The sequence below is a fragment of the Lissotriton vulgaris genome, chromosome 1_2 (assembly GCF_964263255.1).
Source record: "Lissotriton vulgaris chromosome 1_2, aLisVul1.2, whole genome shotgun sequence".
Taxonomy (NCBI): domain Eukaryota; kingdom Metazoa; phylum Chordata; class Amphibia; order Caudata; family Salamandridae; genus Lissotriton; species Lissotriton vulgaris.
This window is the reverse complement of record NC_141686.1, coordinates 296,951,679-296,972,193: the sequence shown is the minus strand read 5'-3', so window position 1 is coordinate 296,972,193 and position 20,515 is coordinate 296,951,679. Positions and strand designations below refer to the sequence as shown.

Sequence of the window (20,515 nt, the reverse complement as noted above, 5' to 3'; positions counted from 1 at the left end):
TTTTCAAGCAGTTTGGCCAGGGTAGGAATATTGGATATAGGGCGGTAGTTGTTAATCCGTAGGGCCAGCTGTTGGTTTCTTTAGGATGGGTGAGACCTGTCCGACTTTGAGGGCGTCCGGAATGCAACCTAGTTGCAGTGAACTGTTGATGATTTTGGTCCAAAGCGGTAGCAACGGGGTTAGGTCTTTAACAGCGTTAGCGGGGAGCGGATCGATGAGGTGGTTGGAAGGTTTCAGGGCATTGAGAATCTTACCCACAGCATCTTCAGAATAAGTGTTAAAGGATGACCAGGCTGCTTCGTTCTTAAGGTCACACTTTGAAGGGATTTGCTGTGGCGTAGTTGGTGGTGACGGGGAGGTTTGTGAATGTGGCACAGAATATAGTAATCGGTCATTTAGGAGATACTTCTCAATGTTGTGGGTCTTCTGAGTAAAGAAGGCAGAGAATTGTTCACAGTTGGGTTGCGGTTGGGCGGCGTCTTGTAACTGTTGAGGTGCGTCCTTAGATTGAGTTTTGATTAGCTCAAAGAATTATTTTGGGCAATTTCTAGCTTGGTCTAGTTGTTGTCTAAAGAAGTCTGTTTTACTGCACTTGATCTTTTTGTAATAGGCATTTCTCTTTTTCCTTAGTGACTTGAGGTGATTAGTAGACTGGATTGATCTCCAGATACGTTCAGAAACTCTGAGAGAGCGTCTGTCTTCATTGAGTAGGCTATTGTACCAAGGTTTTGAGTCTTTATTGGAGACTCTTTTTAGTTGAAGGGGGGCTACCTCATTGATTATTGCAGTCATCGAGTTGAGGTAGTGGCTGGTGAGACCATGGACGTCTGCAGTGCCAGCAGATGGCAATAGAAGGTTGTAGCTTGAGAAAGGTAGTGTGTTTGGGTTGAGTAGTTGCAAGTCTCTTTTCCAGATCTTAGGTTTCGTGGTCTGAAATGAGTTACATTTTACTGTTTCCTTGATAAAGAAGGTGATGATATGGTGATCAGACCAGTCGCAGGGTTGTATCGATTCCAACTGAATAACGTCAGTTTTGGCAATTATTAGATCCAAAGGTTGAACCTTTCTTATGTGTCGGGCCATTGCAAGCTTGGGTAAGGGCTAGATCATCCAGGAAGTTTTTGAGGCAGTTGACCACTGCGTCGTTGTTGTCATTCCAGTGGAGATTGAAATCGCCATGGAATAACTATTATGCCGACCGTTGTTAGTTGAAAACATATCCATGAGGTGTTCCGAAAAAATGAGGTTGTCACCTGGTGGATGATTGTAGAAAAAGGTAGGGCTAGGACCTTTCTCAAGATTTGCCCGGCGCTAAACGCCCTTGTACCATTCAAATTTACCAAGCAATGAGGCAGGCGCCGGAGACCAGAAGGCAGGAAACAGAAGCTTTATTCCGACGGAGCAGAACACATCAGATCAGACAACAAGGTATCGTCTCGAGGTGCTCTAACAGCCTCTCGGAGGCCTGGCCTCTTATACACTGGTTTATGGCATGTGACCTTTCTTTATTATAATCAGAACATTGTGAACAACAAGGAAAGACACATCCCCGTAATCCTCGTGTCAATCCCACCCCCATATACCTTCACAATAGAGGTCCTCAACCGGCTGATAAGAGGAGGGGGTCATTGCGCAGCTGAGTGTTCTGCCGATTCTTAGGATGTGTGCGCCTGATCATATCCCGTGGGGTGGGGAGGTCTTGATCAATAGGGGGGTCCTTTGAAGAAGAGTGACTTCATACAATAAGGGGCAGTAAATGGTATCTCCCGGCTTAGGCAATGGCCTCGGACCTGTGTGGACAGTCGGACACGGGGTGAGGGGTCATCAAAGGTGTGGTATTCATGCCGCGTGGACAATTCAGCGCGGAGGGAAGGTTGATCAACAGAGGGGCATTCATGGGAGGAGAGGAGGTGCTGGTCAGGCGCTGGCGTGACTCCCAGGGACAGGGTCATGCGGAAGGGTCATGCTCATGAGAGGGAGGGAGGGGGAGCCAGGGTGCGCGGAGGATGCTTGCTGGGTCAGAGGGGCGCGCTGGCAACCGATTGTGGACAGGGAGACCATGATACCTAAAATGGTCGTCGTGCACGTTGTACATGGGTGACAAGCTGGCGCAGATGATGTTCAATTCGTAAACTAAAATTCCACAGTCCTCCCTTTTAACATGTCTCGCCAACTTGTCAGTTCGGATTTATCCCCATAAGGCCACGTATTTCTACTTCATAGAGGGGACTCATGTGCTCATTTCGGAAGTCCAAAGTCTTTGGGCACATACAGTTATAAACAAGGCCGCACAAAGATGGCAGACATTGGATACCTAAGCAACACCCATATAATATCACAACAGGTATCAGCACGAAGGAAAACAACCTCCAACCCCAGTTCTTCAAAGTGTCCCAAAACCAGCTCCCAAGCGACCATCCTTCCTGCTCTTGGTGAACCTCCGAGGAAAGTCTGTGGAGGTGTTCAATGGCTTTGTAGACTGAAGGCGAGTTATCTGGCACGTATGTGCAGCAGCTGGATCCGATGATGCGGCATGCTCCTCCTCGGTCGGCTAGGACCACGTCTAAGACAAGGCGGTTTTGAAGGGTCACAAGGCGGACCGCTTGAAGCTCAGCCGTGTTGTTAGCGAGGATGCCAGCCGTGATGTTGATCGTTGTTTCTACTGCCTGAGTCAGGTGTCGGATAGCGCGGCTGTTTGCCATTGGGCCCCACAGAGGAACAAGTCCCTTTGCTGCATCTAGGAACTGTGCTCCGGTGGAGTCGGCTTGTCCAATGTCATCTGCACGCCTCTGCCGGTGATGGTTGGCAGAGGCTACATATGTGGGTGGAAGAACGAAGGCAATGTAACAGGCGCCCTTCCAACCTCTCGGGAGCCAGGTGTAAGCTTTGGTGCCACACAAAGTACATATTCGGAGAAGCAACAAAGGAAGGGGGGTCAACTGAGTCCAATGTTCTGGTGATTCGGCAGGCACTGTGACCCACCAGCTGCGTTCCATGGCCCTCGAGACACACAAGACCAGTGACATTTATAACAGACAGGGCCACAGTCAGAGTAGCGGTAGTTTGTTTTTGCAGATGAGAGAAGGTGGTCCTGGCTGAATTGTGGAGCACCTGTACTTCGACTCGTTCTTTGGCTGGAATGTCTTTAAGGAAGGTGGCGCCTGTTAGCGCAGGACACAGGGCAGCAGAAGTCTTTCCGGTTTTGTTCAGCCAGAAACCAGAGTAGAAGTGCGACACCGTCTGGCTGGAGGTGGCGTTGTCCTTGTGGCTCTCTTGCATGAGGATCAACCAGGCGAGGCAGGAGCCGTGAACTGAGAAAGGAGAAGGGATGAAGGGGATGGAGTGTCCAGTGGCATGCGGGAGCAACCCACAGATCCAACAGTTCGTAGCATTTGCAGCAAGGTTGTGTTGGTGCAACAGTTGTACGAAAGAATTGTTCCAGAATTCCCTACGCCTTTCTCGCAGCTGAGGCGACAGAGAGACTAGGTAATGCTCTTTCAGGGGTGTTGGTTGTGCAGTAGGTAGCAATGCCTCATGAGCCGGTGTGCTTTCCTCCAGAATCCAGAAGGAGGTCATGAGGAGGAGGCAGAAGAGGAAGACAATGAAGAGTGCGATTGTCTTTGATTTGTGCAAGTTGTCAGTCTTTGGATTTCTATACTGGGTATTTCCTGTTGCTTCCATCATCTTCTTTTCTGGCGCTTCCATCATCTTCTTATCTGGCGCTTCCATCACCTTCAAGGGGGCTCGGTAGTGGGCAGAACCACAGACTTCGTTTAGCTTCTCTCCCGGTAACCCTTGATTGTGCTTAGGTCACCGTTCCGAGATTCAACTTAGTCCGTGGCCTACTTAGCCGAAACTCCCTCCTTTCGACGCAGGAAATACCCTTCTCTGGTTGGCACAGTGGGATCAGAGAATTTTGCAAGTTCGAGTGCCTCAGTATCGGGATAACAGTCCAATATCGGTCGGTCTTTGCTCAGGAGCTCTTCTTGGGTGCTGACGTTTTCTGTCGTGGCCAGGTTCGCAGAGACCTTCCGGCAATGATGCGCGTGCAGCCAGTGCTTCTTCCCCTCCACTCGAAGCGCCGTTCGGGTGGTAATCAGCACTTGCCAGGGGCCCGTCCACCGAGGTTCCAGACTCTTGGTCCGCTGGAAATTTCGTATTAGGACGAAATCTCCCGGTTGGATGTCGTGGCCGGGGCCCCTGGAAGCATCGGGGATGGCCTGCTGCACCTGTTGATGAATGACAGACAACGTTTTAGTTAACTTGCACAAATAATCAGATAGTAGGACGTCTGGGACGTCATGAATGGAGGTCGGTTTGGGAGCAGTCCAGAGATTCATCGGTCGCCCAAACACGACCTCGTAGGGGGTCAAGTGGTGCTTGGTGGGAGTGGAGCGCATCGATAACAAGGCCAGTGGGAGGGCATCCGGCCAGTTAAGTCCAGTGGTGGCCACTATTTTTGACAATTTTAACTTCAGTGTGGCATTATGGCGTTCCACCAGACCGGCGGATTGGGGGTGGAAGACCGCATGAAACCTTTGCTTCACCCCCAACCCCTTTAGGATTAGTTGGATAACCTCAGCTATGAAGTGGGGGCCATTGTCGCTCCATAGAATTCGACAAAGGCCATAGCGAGGGAAGAATTCTTTCAGTAATACTTTGGCAGTAGTCATGGCAGTGTTGTCACGGGTTGGATAAGCCTCTACCCATTTGCTGAAGGCACATACAATGACTAGTACATACTTCAGGCCCTGGCATCTCTCTAGTTGGATGTAGTCCATCTGAAGGACCTCAAAGGGGTGATTGGGGGTCCCAAACCCTCCCCGGGGTACCACAGTTCCTTTCCCGGGGTTGTGTTGCAAACAGATAAGGCACTGCTGAACTAGGCGTCTGGCTGAGTCGGGGATTTTGTCGTTGTGCCAGACTTTGGAAATGAGTTCGATCATGGGTGCAGATCCTATGTGTGCGGGGGAATGTGCCATTGTCAGTATGGGGATCAGATATGAGTCGGGCAGCAACCACTTGTTTGCATCCTTCGTTCGCCAGCAACCCTCTTCGTCCTTCAAACCCACCCTTGCCCACTTAGTCAGTTCGTGAGGGGTGCTGGCCGACTGAATGTCTCTGATCATTACCCTTGTGTCGTTCCATTTCTCTGCTTGTGACCTGGTCACATACATGCGTGTCACCGTCCTATTCTCAGCTGTGGTTCGTGCAGTGATGTCGGCCAATGCATTCCCTTGTCCGACTAAGTCTGTCACCCTTTTGTGTGCCTGACATTTGATCACCGCTAATCGTTTGGGGAGGAGAACTGCTTCAATCAGAGCGGAGACTAGATCTCCGTGGAGGATCGGGGTGCCGTGGGACGTCAGGAATCCCCTCTCCCTCCACAGGAGTCCAAAATGGTGGACCACTCCGAAGGCATACTGGCTGTCCGTATATACGTTCGCGGTGGTCCCTGCGGCTATGATGCATGCTCGGGGGAGGGCTATCAGCTCTGCTGCCTGGGCAGATCGTTGTGTGATGCGGGCTGTCTCAACTACTGTTTGGGCTGTCGTTACTGCATAGGCAGCTGAAGTGGTGCCATCTGGGAGTTTGATGCATGAGCCGTCTACCCATAGCTCTCCATCGGGGTCAGTAAAAGCAGTGTCTCTGAGGTCAACCCTACTCCTAGTTTGTTCGTCCGTGAGGGTCACACAGTCATGTATGGGAGGAACGTCGGGGTCATTTTCAGGCAGGGGCAACAATGTGGCAGGATTCAAAGTCGTGCATCTCTTTAATGTGATGTGGGGTGCAAGTAGCGTCAGTTCGTACCCTGTTAGTCGTGCGCTAGTCAGGTGTTGAGTCTTGGTTTGGTTCAGAAGGGTGTCGACTGCATGGGGTACTAGCACGGTGAGGGAGTTGGAAAGTACAATTCCCTCGCTCTGACGGATAGAGACAGCAGCGGCAGCTACTGCTCGAAGGCAGGCAGGTAAGGCTCTGGCTACAGGATCAAGAGTGGCGGAGAAGTAGGCACAAGGGCGCTGCTTAGGACCAATCGATTGTGTTAGGACAGACAATGCACACCCCTCCCTTTCGTGGGTGAAGAGGGAGAAGGGTTTGGAGTAATCCGGGGTTCCTAGGACAGGCGCCGAACAGAGAGCATCTCGCAATTCCTTAAAGGATGCTTGACACTCAGGGGTCCAAGGGAGCGGGAAGGAGGCATCTTTGGTTAATAGGGCAAGTAGGGGTTTTACAATGAGGCTGAAGTTAGGTAACCACTGTCTGCAAAAAGAGGTTAGGCCAACCAAAGAGCGGACTTGCTTTTGTGTTTTCGGGATGGGGGTGTCTAGGATGGTTTGGATTCGGTCGGGTGTAAGTTTCCTCCCTTCTTTGGACAGGAGATGGCCTAGGTAAGTCACTTGTGGCTGGCAGAATTGTAACTTCTTTTTGGAGACTTTGTGGCCATTTTCTGCAAGAAAGTGTAGGAGTTGGACGGTGGCTGTCGTTGCAAGCGGGGTGGTGTCGGCCGCCAAAAGGATATCATCGACATACTGGATCAACACCACTCCCTCTGGTAGCTGGAAAGCATCCAGCTGTCTTTTGAGGGCCTGGCTGTAAATGCTGGGACTTTCAGTGTACCCCTGGGGAGCTCTACAAAATCGGTACGAGCGGGATTTTAAAGTGAAGCCGAAGAGATAACGGCTGTCTGGATGAATGGGGATAGAGAAAAACGCGTTCTTAAGGTCGATAACAGTGAAGGTGGTGGCAGTGGACGGGATGAGGGTCAGAATGGTAGTGATATCGGAGACTACAGGGTATTGGGGTACAACCACTTTGTTAATCTCTCGCAAGTCGATGATGAAGCGATATGCTTTCTCATCTCCTTCGCCTTGCTTCTTAACAATGGGTAGGATTGGGCTGTTGCAGACGTTGCTAACCACCTCTTCAACCACTCCTGCATCTACCAGAGACTGAATGATCGCTACCAGTGCCTTCTCACCCTCTGGGGATATCCGATATTGCGGGAGTTTCGGGAGCATAGCGTCCTGTCGTACGGTTATGTGAATCGGATCAATCATCATTCGCCCCACATCAGAGTCATTTTTGGCCCACAGGTACGGAGGCAGGGTGTCAAGCAGGGACAGGTCAGCGTCAGTTATGGAGCACATGTGTCGTGGGGGATGGGATCTGGGCATGTCTGGGTTGTCGTACAAGATGACTCGTATTCCATCTGGGGAACTTCTAATAGTGGCTCGAAAATGTTTCAGTAAGTCAATGCCCATAATGGCGTCAGGGGAGTTGGAGGAGAGCAGAAATGTTGCGTCAGTGGTGTTGTTTTCTAGGTCAAAGGTAATAGGTACGGACAGGGGGTTAGTGGAGGGCGTTCCATCGAAACCTATCGACGTTATGTGTGAGCCAGACAAGGGTGCCCTTGGAATCAGTCGTTTTGATAACACACTACGTGTCGCCCCAGTGTCTACCAAGAATGGAGACTCTGTACCCAGGACCTTAGCGGTGACATAAGGACCTTGCTGGTCAACACAGAGCTCGACTGGATCCCTCCCTTGCCCCTGGCAGTCCTATGCAAAATCAGGGGTATTCTCATCGTTAGATACTTGATACTGGTTCTGTCGGGGTCGGTCAAATGTGTTCAATCTCCCTGATCTGTCATTGTTGGTGTCGTTTGTGTGCCCTCGTCCTTGTACTCTATTTCTCGGACCACCTGCCACATCCCTGGAGTCCCTATTTCTATTCATCTCTAGCATAACCGGACACTGGTATTTCCAATGGCCGAACCCTTTGCAGAAGGCGCATTGGTCATTGCTAATGTCTCTACGTCCAGTGTGGGGTGTGGGAGTGTGATCTTTAGGAGGTAGATCTCTGGGGGTGGCTGATTGGTAGTTCCCCCTTTGATGTTCCCGTCCTACCGTTATACCTTGTATCTGAGCTATCATTACCCTTTCTTTTAAATCTTTCTTCTTTTTCTCGGACGCCCTATCGTTCTCATTCTTTTGGTGCTCGTAATACTGAGCCATCTGAAGGATAGCTGCGGGTTTAGAGGCCCCCCAACTACTCTCACTCGTCTGCAGCTTTTGGGAGACCTCTTGTGTTAGGCCTTTTACATAATTTTGTACAAACAGGTGCTGTCCGGTTGCGGTGGTCATGTCTTGGCCACTGTAGTCGGAGAACACAGTCTCGAACCTGGAGAAGTATTCTGACACATCTTCCTGGGGTTTCTGTCGACAGGCCGTGACTATCGACCAGTCTACCTTTCTTTCTGGAATCAGTGTCTTTAATTTCTGAACTATTTTGTCTGGGAGTTCTAGTATGTCTTTTACTGGTTTCCTTCCAGGTTCTCGTTGTCTATCTAGTTTACCGAGTTGGTCCCAGGTATGTCCGAACAGATCCGTGTGGTCAGCCTTCCGGATTTGCTTCCACACGTCAGCTGGCAGGCATAACCCGAAGAACAAGTCAATGTCCGCTAAAGTCATTATCGTCGAACCCAAGGCTGTGCCTAATTTGGTATAGAATGCTGTTGGGTTCTTTCTTAAATCGGGCAGAGTTTGTTTAAAGGTTAGGATATCTTGTCGGTCCCAAGGTTGGTAAACCCAATTGTACACAACCCTCCCTTTTGCATCTGCATTATTAATATCATCGCTTGTTCCCTGGCCACGTGGCGGGATCCAGTAAGGGGCCGCCTCTCTGATGGGCATCATAGTATTGGCTACTTCTACTGAGGTCGTTTCAGGGACTGTAACCCTGGCTTCTGGTTTTTGTTCCGTGAGGTGGCGGAGGACCTCAAGCATCTGCGTGAAGAGCTCCGTCGCCTCACATTCAGTCCCATCTCCAACATCAATTTTCCTATACAGCGTTGTTAGTTTAGCGGGGCCCTTACTTTGGTACCTATCTTCATATGCGTTCAGGGTGTGGTAGCTGAATCGCAAAATGAAATGCCGCCTGTGGCTGTCGGCATGTGAATTATATATGTTCATTGTGTACTCTTCGCTCTCCCTTCGTTCTACTAAGGTCTTTGCTATTTTGTCGATCCCATCCCGCTCATCTTTGCTCAACCTATTTGGTCTGGCTGGTGGTTGTTTGCTAGCCTCAGGGTCGTCTGACGATGTTGTTAATGTGGCTGGTGCAGAGGCCGTGAGGGCCGGTGCACTAGCACTAAGGTCACTTTCGCTCGCACTCGGAGCTTGAAAGCTTTGTCGGCAGGGGGCATATGGAGGGGGCATGTAGATGATTGGGGGACCTAGCAGTAACTCATCGTTCGCCCGTTGTTTGGAGGGCAATTCAGGGTAGAGCGCAGAGGGGGTCCTAACAGGACATTGGCCTGTCGACCCTGATTCTTGGTTTCGCGTAGTTTCCTTTCTTTCTTTTATTTCTTCTTCTAGTTGCTTTGCGGCTAGGTGGGCTGCCTTTCGTAATTCTTTCCCTATTTTTGCTTCTTCTCTTTTCTTTCGTTGTTCCGTTTCTTTGCGCCACATGCCGATACTATCGAGCATAGTGGGCGTAGTCTTATTTTCCTGTAGCGCTATTTCTAATGCTTTTATTTTATGATCGTCAAAGGAACCTATCAGTGGCCACTGACTTTCAGGGTTCTTCTTTGTATATTTATGCCATAACTTAGTATAAGCTATAGCGACTAGTCCATGCTTAGTGAACATGTCCTTATTAGGGGTGCCCTCCAGTGGAGCTGGATGATTCATCTCTAATAAGCGGTCCGGGCTAAACAGGCTACCAACCAGTGGGGAGAAGATAGGCATGACGGATTACAACGGGGACAAAAGTCTGCACTACCTATCTTATCACGGTGGGCAAAGACTAGACAGAATATTTCTATTCTCCGTTGTTTGCCGGCGGTGAATTCCTCAAACGAACCAATACCGAATAATCGGTCAATCAAATCAATTCAGTGGGGAGAATAAATGGGCACGAAAAGTTATCGTTACCCACTCTTTCTCTACCTGCAAAGAGAGACCTTGTTCTTCCCTGTTTGCAGACAAAGAATCTCCAGACAATAATCCACGAACGACAGTTCGGGAAACAGTGGGGGAGGAAGATGGGCACGACGGATTACAACGGGGACAAAAGTCTGCGTTACCTATCCTTCACTGCGTGCAAAGAGAGAGCCTGTTGTTTTTCTCCGTTTGCAGACAGTGAATCTCCAGAGGGTTTCAACAAAGCGTAATACTAGTATTATCCAAACAAAACAATCTTTTCTCAATTCGTCGTGTTTACACGACCTTACCCGGACCGCATGGACGGTTTCCTGTCCTCTGGATCCAGCGCCCGATCGTCCTCTCTCTCCTTCGTGATGCCCGTGGCACTCCTGATGGTTCCCAGTCAGGACCGTAGATCACTCGAGAGAGGTCTGTTCAGAACTAGTGAAGGTCGGATGATCGGCTGTCAGACGAGGGTCTATCGGACACGAGCTCTTCCCGATCGTTGCAGTCGTTCACTCTGTCGTCGGGACCTCTCCCACTGGATCCACGTGTCGCTGATGGGCCCCACGCTTTGGGACGCCAATTGTAGAAAAAGGTAGGGCTAGGACCTTTCTCAAGATTTGCCCGGCGCTAAACGCCCTTGTACCATTCAAATTTACCAAGCAATGAGGCAGGCGCCGGAGACCAGAAGGCAGGAAACAGAAGCTTTATTCCGACGGAGCAGAACACATCAGATCAGACAACAAGGTATCGTCTCGAGGTGCTCTAACAGCCTCTCGGAGGCCTGGCCTCTTATACACTGGTTTATGGCATGTGACCTTTCTTTATTATAATCAGAACATTGTGAACAACAAGGAAAGACACATCCCCGTAATCCTCGTGTCAATCCCACCCCCATATACCTTCACAATAGAGGTCCTCAACCGGCTGATAAGAGGAGGGGGTCATTGCGCAGCTGAGTGTTCTGCCGATTCTTAGGATGTGTGCGCCTGATCATATCCCGTGGGGTGGGGAGGTCTTGATCAATAGGGGGGTCCTTTGAAGAAGAGTGACTTCATACAATAAGGGGCAGTAAATGGTATCTCCCGGCTTAGGCAATGGCCTCGGACCTGTGTGGACAGTCGGACACGGGGTGAGGGGTCATCAAAGGAGTGGTATTCATGCCGCGTGGACAATTCAGCGCGGAGGGAAGGTTGATCAACAGAGGGGCATTCATGGGAGGAGAGGAGGTGCTGGTCAGGCGCTGGCGTGACTCCCAGGGACAGGGTCATGCGGAAGGGTCATGCTCATGGGAGGGAGGGGAAGCCAGGGTGCGCGGAGGATGCTTGCTGGGTCAGAGGGGCGCGCTGGCAACCGATCGTGGACAGGGAGACCATGATACCTAAAATGGTCGTCGTGCACGTTGTACATGGGTGACAAGCTGGCGCAGATGATGTTCAATTCGTAAACTAAAATTCCACAGTATAGATGATGTGAAGTGAGCAAGCTGGTTTGCCGTTGCTGCTAAGGTCTAGGCAGAAGTATTCGCAAGAAGGGAAGACCGGGGATGTGGCTCTATTTACAGTTATGTTACTACAATGGATACAGGCTATACCTCCCCCTATTTTATTGATTCTGTCTAATCTGATTATGTCGTAATTCGGGGGAATTAGAATGTCAATCAGTGGGGTGGAGGAATCTGTTAGCCAGGTTTTGGTTAACATTAGCAGGTCTTGTTCCTGTGGGATGGTGAGCTCCGCTATATCCGCAGCATGTATGGAGGCAGATCTACAGTTTAGGAGTGTGCATTTAAGACTGGGAGTAAGGAGGGAGCAGGAGGGATCTTAAGTGAGAGGGACGCTTCTAAGGTTGCTATAGACGACCCCTCTATTGTTATGTCTGGCAGCTCTGAGTGGGTTGTGGGGGATAGTAGGTATTGTCAACTGAGTAGACGTAATGCAATTAGTGGGAGGTGGTTCGTAAGAGTGTAGAAGAGAAAGAAGATCGCTCTCAGAGAACGGATTGATGCTTCGCCTAGGGCGAGATAATGCATTGTGGAGGGGAACTGAATTCCAATTGGGTGTAATGAGTTTAGGGGTGCGAGTTATGTGGAGTGATCGATCGTTCGGGTAAAAGGCTCTTGAAGAAATATTACGCCAAGGTTGACTAGATATCAGAACCTTGAAAGATTGGAGTTCTTTTTTAATATGCTGTAGAGCCATCATTCTTTCCTCAAATCTAAGGTCGGGTTCAGTTATGAACGGGGTAGGAGGGTGTGTTCTGCATGTGGATGGCTGCAGAGGTGCGGGTATGGATAGTGTTGGAGGTAGTGTTGTGTGAGAGGGTGGATGAGTGGGGGATGTAGATGTCTGAGTTGAGGGGGTGGGTGGTTGTAATGTGGACGGGGAAGTAGGGGGTGGGGGGTGCTCGTCAGGTAGTGCATTATCACAGTAGTGTGAAGTCGAGACATGTGACAACCCATGACTTAGGAGGGGGTGGGTGTTGTGGCGACAATATGTGTGAGTAGTATCATTATAGGGCAGTGATGCCGAGACCGGCTGAGTAGTATCATTAAAGGGCAGTGATGCTGAGACCGGCGGGATGTTGGAGGATGTAGATGGCTGAGTAGAGGGGGTGGCTGGTTGTAATGTGGGAGTGGAAAGGGTAGATGAGAACAGGGGGTGCTCGGAAGGTAATGCGTGATCACTATGTTCCTGTGGTGTCGAGACATGTGGCAAAGCATGACCTTGCATGGGGTGGCTGAGACGGGGTCAATACTTGAAAGGAGTAGCAATATAGTGCAAGGATGCCGAGACAAGAGAGGTGTTGGTGTTAGGGTGGAGGGGTGCTATGGTCTTGGAATGTAGGGGTACAGTATCTGTAGGTGGGACATATGCTGTATCGGTCGTGTTGGGAGGTCGAATGTGTGGGATTGTTGAGGTGTTGTGAGGTTAGTGGGGGGTCGTCTGGGTGTAGATAACGTAAGAGTCAGACGCCAGAGGTGAACGGGGAGGACGAGAAGCAAGGAAGATCGGAGCCTAGTTTGTCATTAATTGTTCTTCTACCAGGTACAAAACCCTGCTGCCATGACAATACTTCATTGGTAATGACCCGGCTCAGATGTTTGGCCATGATCTTTTCAATAGATTTTCATATTGCTGTTACTTAACACAGTAGTGCAGTATGAGTTAAGGTTGGGACTCCTTATGTTTTTTAAGGAATGCAATTGATATTAGTGCCCATGACTGTGAGAGAAGTAAGGCTTGTTGGACACCTCTTAGTGAAGGTAAAATAATTGTTGCTGTAATACAGACTTTTTTGATGGAATTCAAGAGGACTTCGATCAGGTCCTTTCACTTTTATTTCTTGTATTCTAATGTTTGTACCTAATGTTGTCTTGTTTTCTGGGGGGTATTGACCTCTTGATATAGAGCTTGATAAATACCTGAAACACTTGTACAGTCCCCCCTGAATCACGCACCACAACACTTTCCTTATTCTGTCTGTTCTATTTCTGTATGTAGTTAATTTAATTTTTAGGGCTAGCACCTTCCCGATACTTTTGATACATTTGCAGTTCTGAATTGTGTTAATAGTGTATTTCCTTGCAAACTCTTTAGTGTAAACGTTGCAGATGTCTTTAATAACTGCAATGTGATTTTGCAAAAGTGGTTCCAAAAGGATCTTCCTCGATAATAGCGTTTGTTTGGTTTCTAGCTCCACTATTTCCAAACCGACATCATTTAGCTAGACTTGCGAGAGCTGTAATTTCTTAATTGTACAGCTCAGTGTTGTTCAGCGAACAGCGGATTTGACTGTATCACACACTATGTGATTCATCAAAGTATCTTAGGATATCTCTGCAGCTTTGTCCTAAATAGCATATGCACTGGTACCTGAAAGAAATCAATTCTTGTATGTTTTTATGGAGGTATGAATAAAATTCGTAGCCCATCTATCCACATGAGTCTGTCAGTTACATTTCTATCTTTGTTTTTTTCTTGCTCCTTCAAATTCTTTTAAAGTTTTCTGTTATTTAAGTTGCAATTAAAGTCACCACAGACAATTACTGGAGCAGGCCATTGTGTTAGTTCTATGTTTAGGTATTCATAATTTGCAGGCTCATCATTGAACCATAAACTGAACGCAAATTAAATAAGGTTATCCCAGTAATGATTGCCACCATTGACCGCCTTACCACACGTTCACTTTCAGTAGCTCCCCCACCCCCCACACACACATTTGCAGCAATTTTGTTTGGCTCAAATTACCACCCTACAAATAAAGGCTTTCGGTGATATCTAGCTGATATCTTATTTGAATACAAGATATGTGTTTTCTGTATACAGATTAGTTTTTGCTATTCTGTCCAACTCTTATCACCTCAATTCCTAACTCCATCTTTCCCCTTCCATTTTTACTTAAGACTATCAGCTCGATTCATCAAAGAGCCGTTTTGCGAGTCCTTAATAGCGATTAATCAGGAATCGCTATTAAGGACTTGCAAAACGGGATTCATGTAGAAATCGCTAAATAAATTGCGATTCCTACACATACCTTATTTGCGATTAGTAAATTGCTAATCGCAAATAAGGAATACTCCCCATTCATTCCTATAGGCGTAAGGCCCATAGGAATGAATGGGGAGTATTCTTTATTTGCGATTAGCAATTTGCTAATTGCAAATACGATAGCGATTTCAAGGGTGCCAGGGGTGTCCAAAGGACACCCTGTAGCACCCCTGAAATGCAAATTCACACAGGTGTTGCGCACACACATGTCCAAAGGACGTGTTTGTGTGTAAAATGTGACAGAGAAAAATGAACTAAAGTGCTTTTGTCTATTTTTTCGCTATTTACCACGAAGTCAGACTTCGTGGTAAATAGCGGCCAAATATTGCGAATTCGCAATTTAAAATTGGTTAATGAATTGCATTTAAGGAATCTCTAATAGAGATTCCTTAAATTCAATTCCTCGCAAATATGCGATTTCGCAAATAGCGATTTTTGCATTTGGGATGATGAATCCCAAATGCAAACATTGCAATTCTCATAATCTGGCCCTTTGCGAGCGCAATTTCCTTTCATGAATCTAGCTGTATGGTTCCATTTTTCTCTTTGTGCCTTCTCTGTGCCCTCAGAATCTGGCCCTTTGCGAGCGCAATTTCCTTTCATGAATCTAGCTGTATGGTTCCATTTTTCTCGTTGTGCCTTCTCTGTGCCCTTCAGCACTATCCCTCTGGCACCCATAGACCCGCACTCCATATATATGTTATAAGTGAATATTTTTTAGGGGAGTATTGTTTGTGGCTATGAGCAAATGTTTTAAATCTTTATTAACTGTTCCATGCCCATGCTGGAAGCCAAACAGCAGATGCAAATAGGTATTACTCGTTTAAATTCAGACCTCTACTCAAAGTAATATGTTTTCCCTAAATCTTTTGAGCTGTGTGCAAGCACAGGAACCCTTTTTATTGCAAGCATAGGAGCTCTTTTTATGAATAAAGTCTATTTGCCAAGTATCTAGAGATGTTGCACCTTTCAAAATGTCGTCCAAGTAGTGCTAGGAAATATAAGCTCAAGATGTAAATATTAGACCAATAACATTTGATTGATACTTTATCAATTGCTGGTGCTCGCCCAAGTGTTTGCCATGAAGACGTGTAATTGTAATCCTTACTGTAGTTTTACCCTGAGTCTTGTTCAGCTTCCTTGGTGTTGGCCACTAGTCTCATCTACTTATCTCATTATTGCTTGCCCTGGGGTGCTTAGCTTTTGTGTTCTTTCACCCTGAGTCTGTCTTACCTCTCCGCACCCCCTCTAGCCTTGCGGCACAGTGTCCTGCTGCTTTTTACGCTGAGTAGCTCAGTGCTATGAGTGGGATCATAATTGAGTGGCACCCTTCTCATCATCTCAGCTCGCTTCCCTTTGCTCCCTGTCCCCCTTGTTGGTTCAGTGGCTGGGATCTGTCAGACTGTGGAGGCTTATACTGCTTGCTGTGCTGCTCCTCTGGTGTACTCAGTATTCCCATGTGCTTACTATCCTGCTGATGCCACTGTTGCACATTTATTATGCCCAGATATCCCCAGTGCCACCAATGCTCCTCGTTAGTGCAGCTCTGGCCTCACTGGTGCTCCACTCCAGTTGTGTGTTCTTGTCTGATGCTGCTCCTTTCCTTCCCTGGTCCATCACCTTAGTTAGAGCTCAGTAGCACTTGATGTGTAAGAGCCCTGTCAATGGCTAGCCTGAAAACTACACATGTGGAATGGGCCATGGTTGAGAAATGGTCCACTTCTAGCACATGCAGCTCCTGTACCTCATGGGGGAAGTTCTAAATAAACAGGCTATAATACAAAAAACTCATGAGTTGAACCTACCCAAAAGGGTGTGTGCAATTTTCAAAATCTGAAGCTGGCAGAAAATCTTAGTTTCTGATTTTCAAACAATTCCACCAGTCAATAGGACTTTATTTATTTTAAAGAAATAAAAGTTTTTTCTTTTCAAAATAATCAGGAAATTTTCCTTTATAGTCTGTCTATTTGCAACATATACAAGAGTCACATTTGTGAACGTCAGTGATAGCTCGACCGCCTGCAGGTTTGTGTTTAGTTTCCTTAAGTGTGTAGTAGGAATCAAAATTTTCTTGATAGCTGAATGTGAGAAGCTGGCTTGGTATATGGTGTGCACTTATGTAAGTGGGCACCTTGCAAGAATCCAGACAACCCATTTTAGTGCTCTTAGACAACCTTAGAAAACTCTCTGAGTGGTAGCTGTGGACAGCAGCCTTCAGCCTTAGTCGAGAAGGAGTGTAAAGCAGCTTGTGTTACCAGAACATCATCTTATAGGTCGGGATTAAGTGAAAAAGAACCACACAGTGTATTTATAAAAATATATATTTTATTATAAGACTCTCACAAACACATACAGATAATCTCCTAGCTGAAGGTCTACACAATACTTTTCAATAGAAACAGCTAAGTAGCACAGAATACACAGGTCGCCAGGGGGAGACCAAACCATATACTAGAATAGTGGTATGCGAACCACGACTCAAGTCAAGACTATACCCAGAAGACAGAAGTGCCGGGGACCCAAGGAACCACCCATTGTAAGTAACCAGAAGCCCCACAGAGGCCATGTGCACAGTGTGAACATGACCGCGGGATCAATGCAAGTCAATGGGTAAGTCACGGTTGCAATTTTAAAGGAGGACCCTTCCCAGTGGACCCTGAATGAACTCTGTAGGAGACAGAAGGTTGGAGAGCTAACCCACCCGTGGATACCCTAGGAACCAGGATACCTACACCATGTAAGCCAGGTGCATCTGTGTGAAGTGGCGTCGGAAACCACTGTCAAAACCTAATGGAGGACTTCAGGAAGATGGCGCTGCTGGGGAAGGTCAAAGTGTCTGGTGGAACCTAAAGGTGGATTCAAATTGAGTAGTACCTGCAAGCAAAGGGGACAGAGTCTATGCCACTCAGGGGTGACCAGGAGGCAAGGACGACAAATGCCCACCCATGTCAAATGTTGCAGGAGAGATGACGGCGACCTTGGAGCTTCAGCTGTGAGGACCAGGCTATGCTGTAAAAGACCAGGAACCGTTCACGAGCTGTCCCATGCCAGATTTTGATAGTTGAGGGGTCGGTGTCCGTCGGGAGCACCAACATGCCTTGGCAACTGCAAACAATGGAAAGCAAAGAAGGTGCAATGTCGGGACCAGCAAGGTCCAGGTGACTAGCCACAAGCAGAGGAGTCAGGGCAGGCCCTGAGCAATCGGGTGCCCACAGATTTCAAAGAGGACCCAAAGGCCGGAGGCAATGGAGTCACAGGAGGACCTCTAGCAGCTCACCAAAGATGCAGGCCCACGGTGCAGTGATGTGGTGAGGACGAAGATCTTGGTAACTGGAGATGCTTGTTGTTGGGGCTACGTATACAGGCACTGCAGATTTCCTAGTAGGAGCAATGCCTACTTTAACGAAGCCGGGGGAGTCCATATTGACCAAACATCCTACTTTTGCAAAAGTAATTTGGAGATGCTGTTGTTGTTTTATCTCGCTATTCATGTGACTGGGATCCATCTTAGAAAGGAGCTTGTGTCTTAAATCCTTCTAAATTCCTTTTCTTGTAACTTCAAACCCCAATTTCCTTCCTGGTATAGGAACACATTTGGCAGAATTCATCATCAAAGGCTTTTGCAGATTCTACAATTGTAGGTGATGAACAGTTACAAAAAGTATTAGGTTTGTGTGCACAGTCTAGTTAGAGGCCTGCGTTCTCCCAGGCTTGCACTGCACTCTTTATGCAAGTGACTGTCTTTAGGGTCTTTTTATCAGTCTATGGAATGTGCCCATCTCTTTTTCACTTGTCATCTCGTGTTTTTTTTCCAGGAAACTTCCTATTTGCCATCATGTCAGCTCTGCGTATCCTGTCCCTCACTGCCTCCAGGACTGGTAAGTGTTAGTGAATACTGTGCGGAATAGGGATACACTGCATGCCATGCTCTTAGTAATGAGAGCGGAGAAGAAGAGTGGTAACACTTGTCTGCCCCTGTGCTGTCAGCAGTAATGAGGTCTTTAGGGTCACCTGCCTCACTCTGCCTGGTGATTTCATCCTAGGGACTGATATCCCGTCCACCGACCTATAAATACCATTATATCGTATGGAATTTAAATGTTGCTGGACCGAATATCCATCGTCATTGTGACGGAGTAACCCATCCTCCAAGATCTAAATCGGGCCCATAGTCTGCCACTATGTGGTGTTGTGAGTGATAAAGAGACAAAATTGCAGATAAGCTGTATTGCATCAGTCTGCTGTGTGATCGTCCACCTTTGATTTCGTCGCAGCAGTTGTTTCCTGGGAAGTGGCTCTTCTCCGGTGCCGAGCTTATTTGCGTTGTTAGAGCCCCCAGGTTCTGCATAACATTGGACAGTCATGTGCCTAAAGTGTCTCTCCAAGTGCTGCACTTTACAGTGCTTTGCTGATTTTCATATTTATTGAAGGCATTTAGATGCCTTTTTATTGAAGGAAGACATGGCCTCGGTTATGGAGGTCAAACATATGGTGTAGTTTCTCTCATCCCGCTAGATTTAGGTCTTCTCTGCATATCACTGAATTCTGAGATCTGTAGGGCCCATAAGTAGATTTTTTTTTAAAAAGAGTAAATTAATAATCTGTGGCACAAATTTTTGCTAACTAGAGAGATAGGTGTGTGCCCCCTGAATACAAATTAGCGAACTGACAGATGGCAAAACTAACAATAGCCACTTCACTGATCAGTGGGATAAGTTTAGTGACTTCAACGGGGAACTGCATGTTACCCCCTTCAATCAAGTCATGGACAGTGGAGAGTAACGATATTCCCAACCAAAGAACTGGGGCGTAAGAGATACCCAACACTCTGCAGCTGCCTTCACCCAGGACTGCTCTGCTCGTATGTTCAGATCTGTGACACTATTCTAGCTGCTGCCTGTTCTGAAGAGTGTTCATGCTAGGGGCAGCCTCGGCTCACCAGAACAAAGACTGTACTCGGTCTGTGTCTTAGCTTCTTGCACAGCATCAGAACCAACAGATGAATTCATTCCAATCCATTGGAACTGAAGATGTCACTTTATTTCAACATTTAAATATGAGTAATTCTAACTATACTTAATTATTCAAAGGGTGTCAAATAGAAATCCAAATGAAGTTCAAACATTGTTGTTTTGAACATCATTAGTGTGTTTGTGCTTTTAAAAATGTGTAGTAACACGATTTCCAAGGGTATAAAGAATGGAACCAACAGATATTACCAATATTTCAGTATAACAACACCATTTGTTAATCCGAGGATTTAACTAATTGTGTAACACTGGGTCTAGCTTTCCTAAGGATATCAGAACACTTCATGGTGCACCATGTGACGTGCCCAAACCCTCGAGGACCAGTTCTGCCAGGAATGTCACATAGCACCCTCGCATCGGTATATCCGTACCAATATCTGCACAGCTCCACAGGCCGGGAAAGGCAACGCCACCAAAATACACTTTATGTTGTGTGGCTTGTGGCACTATGTGCTTTGTGGCTCCGTGACCAGATGGAGGTTTTATTGCAAGAATGAATTAGAAACTTATAAAGCGTGCTAACGCTACCGGGGGAGCATCCTGGAGCTATATGGAAAGAAACTGCTCAATCGAGCAAGGAAAAAACCCCAGGAGGATACCAGGTCAGAGATTAAGAGAGTAACCATGCACATCAGGAGATTAAAAAAAAAGCCAGGTCTTCAGATGCTTTTTGAAAAATTCTTCAGATTCAATAAATCTCAAATGACTGTGAAGTTGTTTCCATGCCTTAGTACGCAGAACTGAGAAGGATTTACCGCCTTGAGTTCTGAGTCTAAAAGAGAGGGGCATATGGAGATTTGCATAGTAAGATCTCAGGGTCCTTTTAGTTGTATAATGTGTAGAGAATTTTAAAAAGGACCCTTTTATGCACTGAAAGCCAGTGTAAGGCTTTCAGAGCTGCCAAGGCAGATGATCATCTGGGAAGTTTCAGTACAAGTCTGGCCGCCGCATGCTACACAACAGGGAGTTTATGGCTAGTTTGTTTTGAGGATCCTGCATAAAGACT

At 47.3% G+C, this 20,515-nt stretch overlaps 1 protein-coding gene across 1 annotated transcript in view; it reads left to right on the top strand.

The window, feature by feature from the left end:
* Positions 1 to 20,515, top strand: part of NDUFS8 (NADH:ubiquinone oxidoreductase core subunit S8) — a 50,654-nt gene that overhangs the window by 6,801 nt on the left and 23,338 nt on the right. The window contains exon 2 of the mRNA XM_086953280.1: positions 18,295 to 18,357. Within this exon, the coding sequence (XP_086809406.1) occupies positions 18,315 to 18,357 (43 nt within the window). The 5' untranslated portion in view covers positions 18,295 to 18,314. The remainder of the gene's footprint in view (positions 1 to 18,294; positions 18,358 to 20,515) is intronic.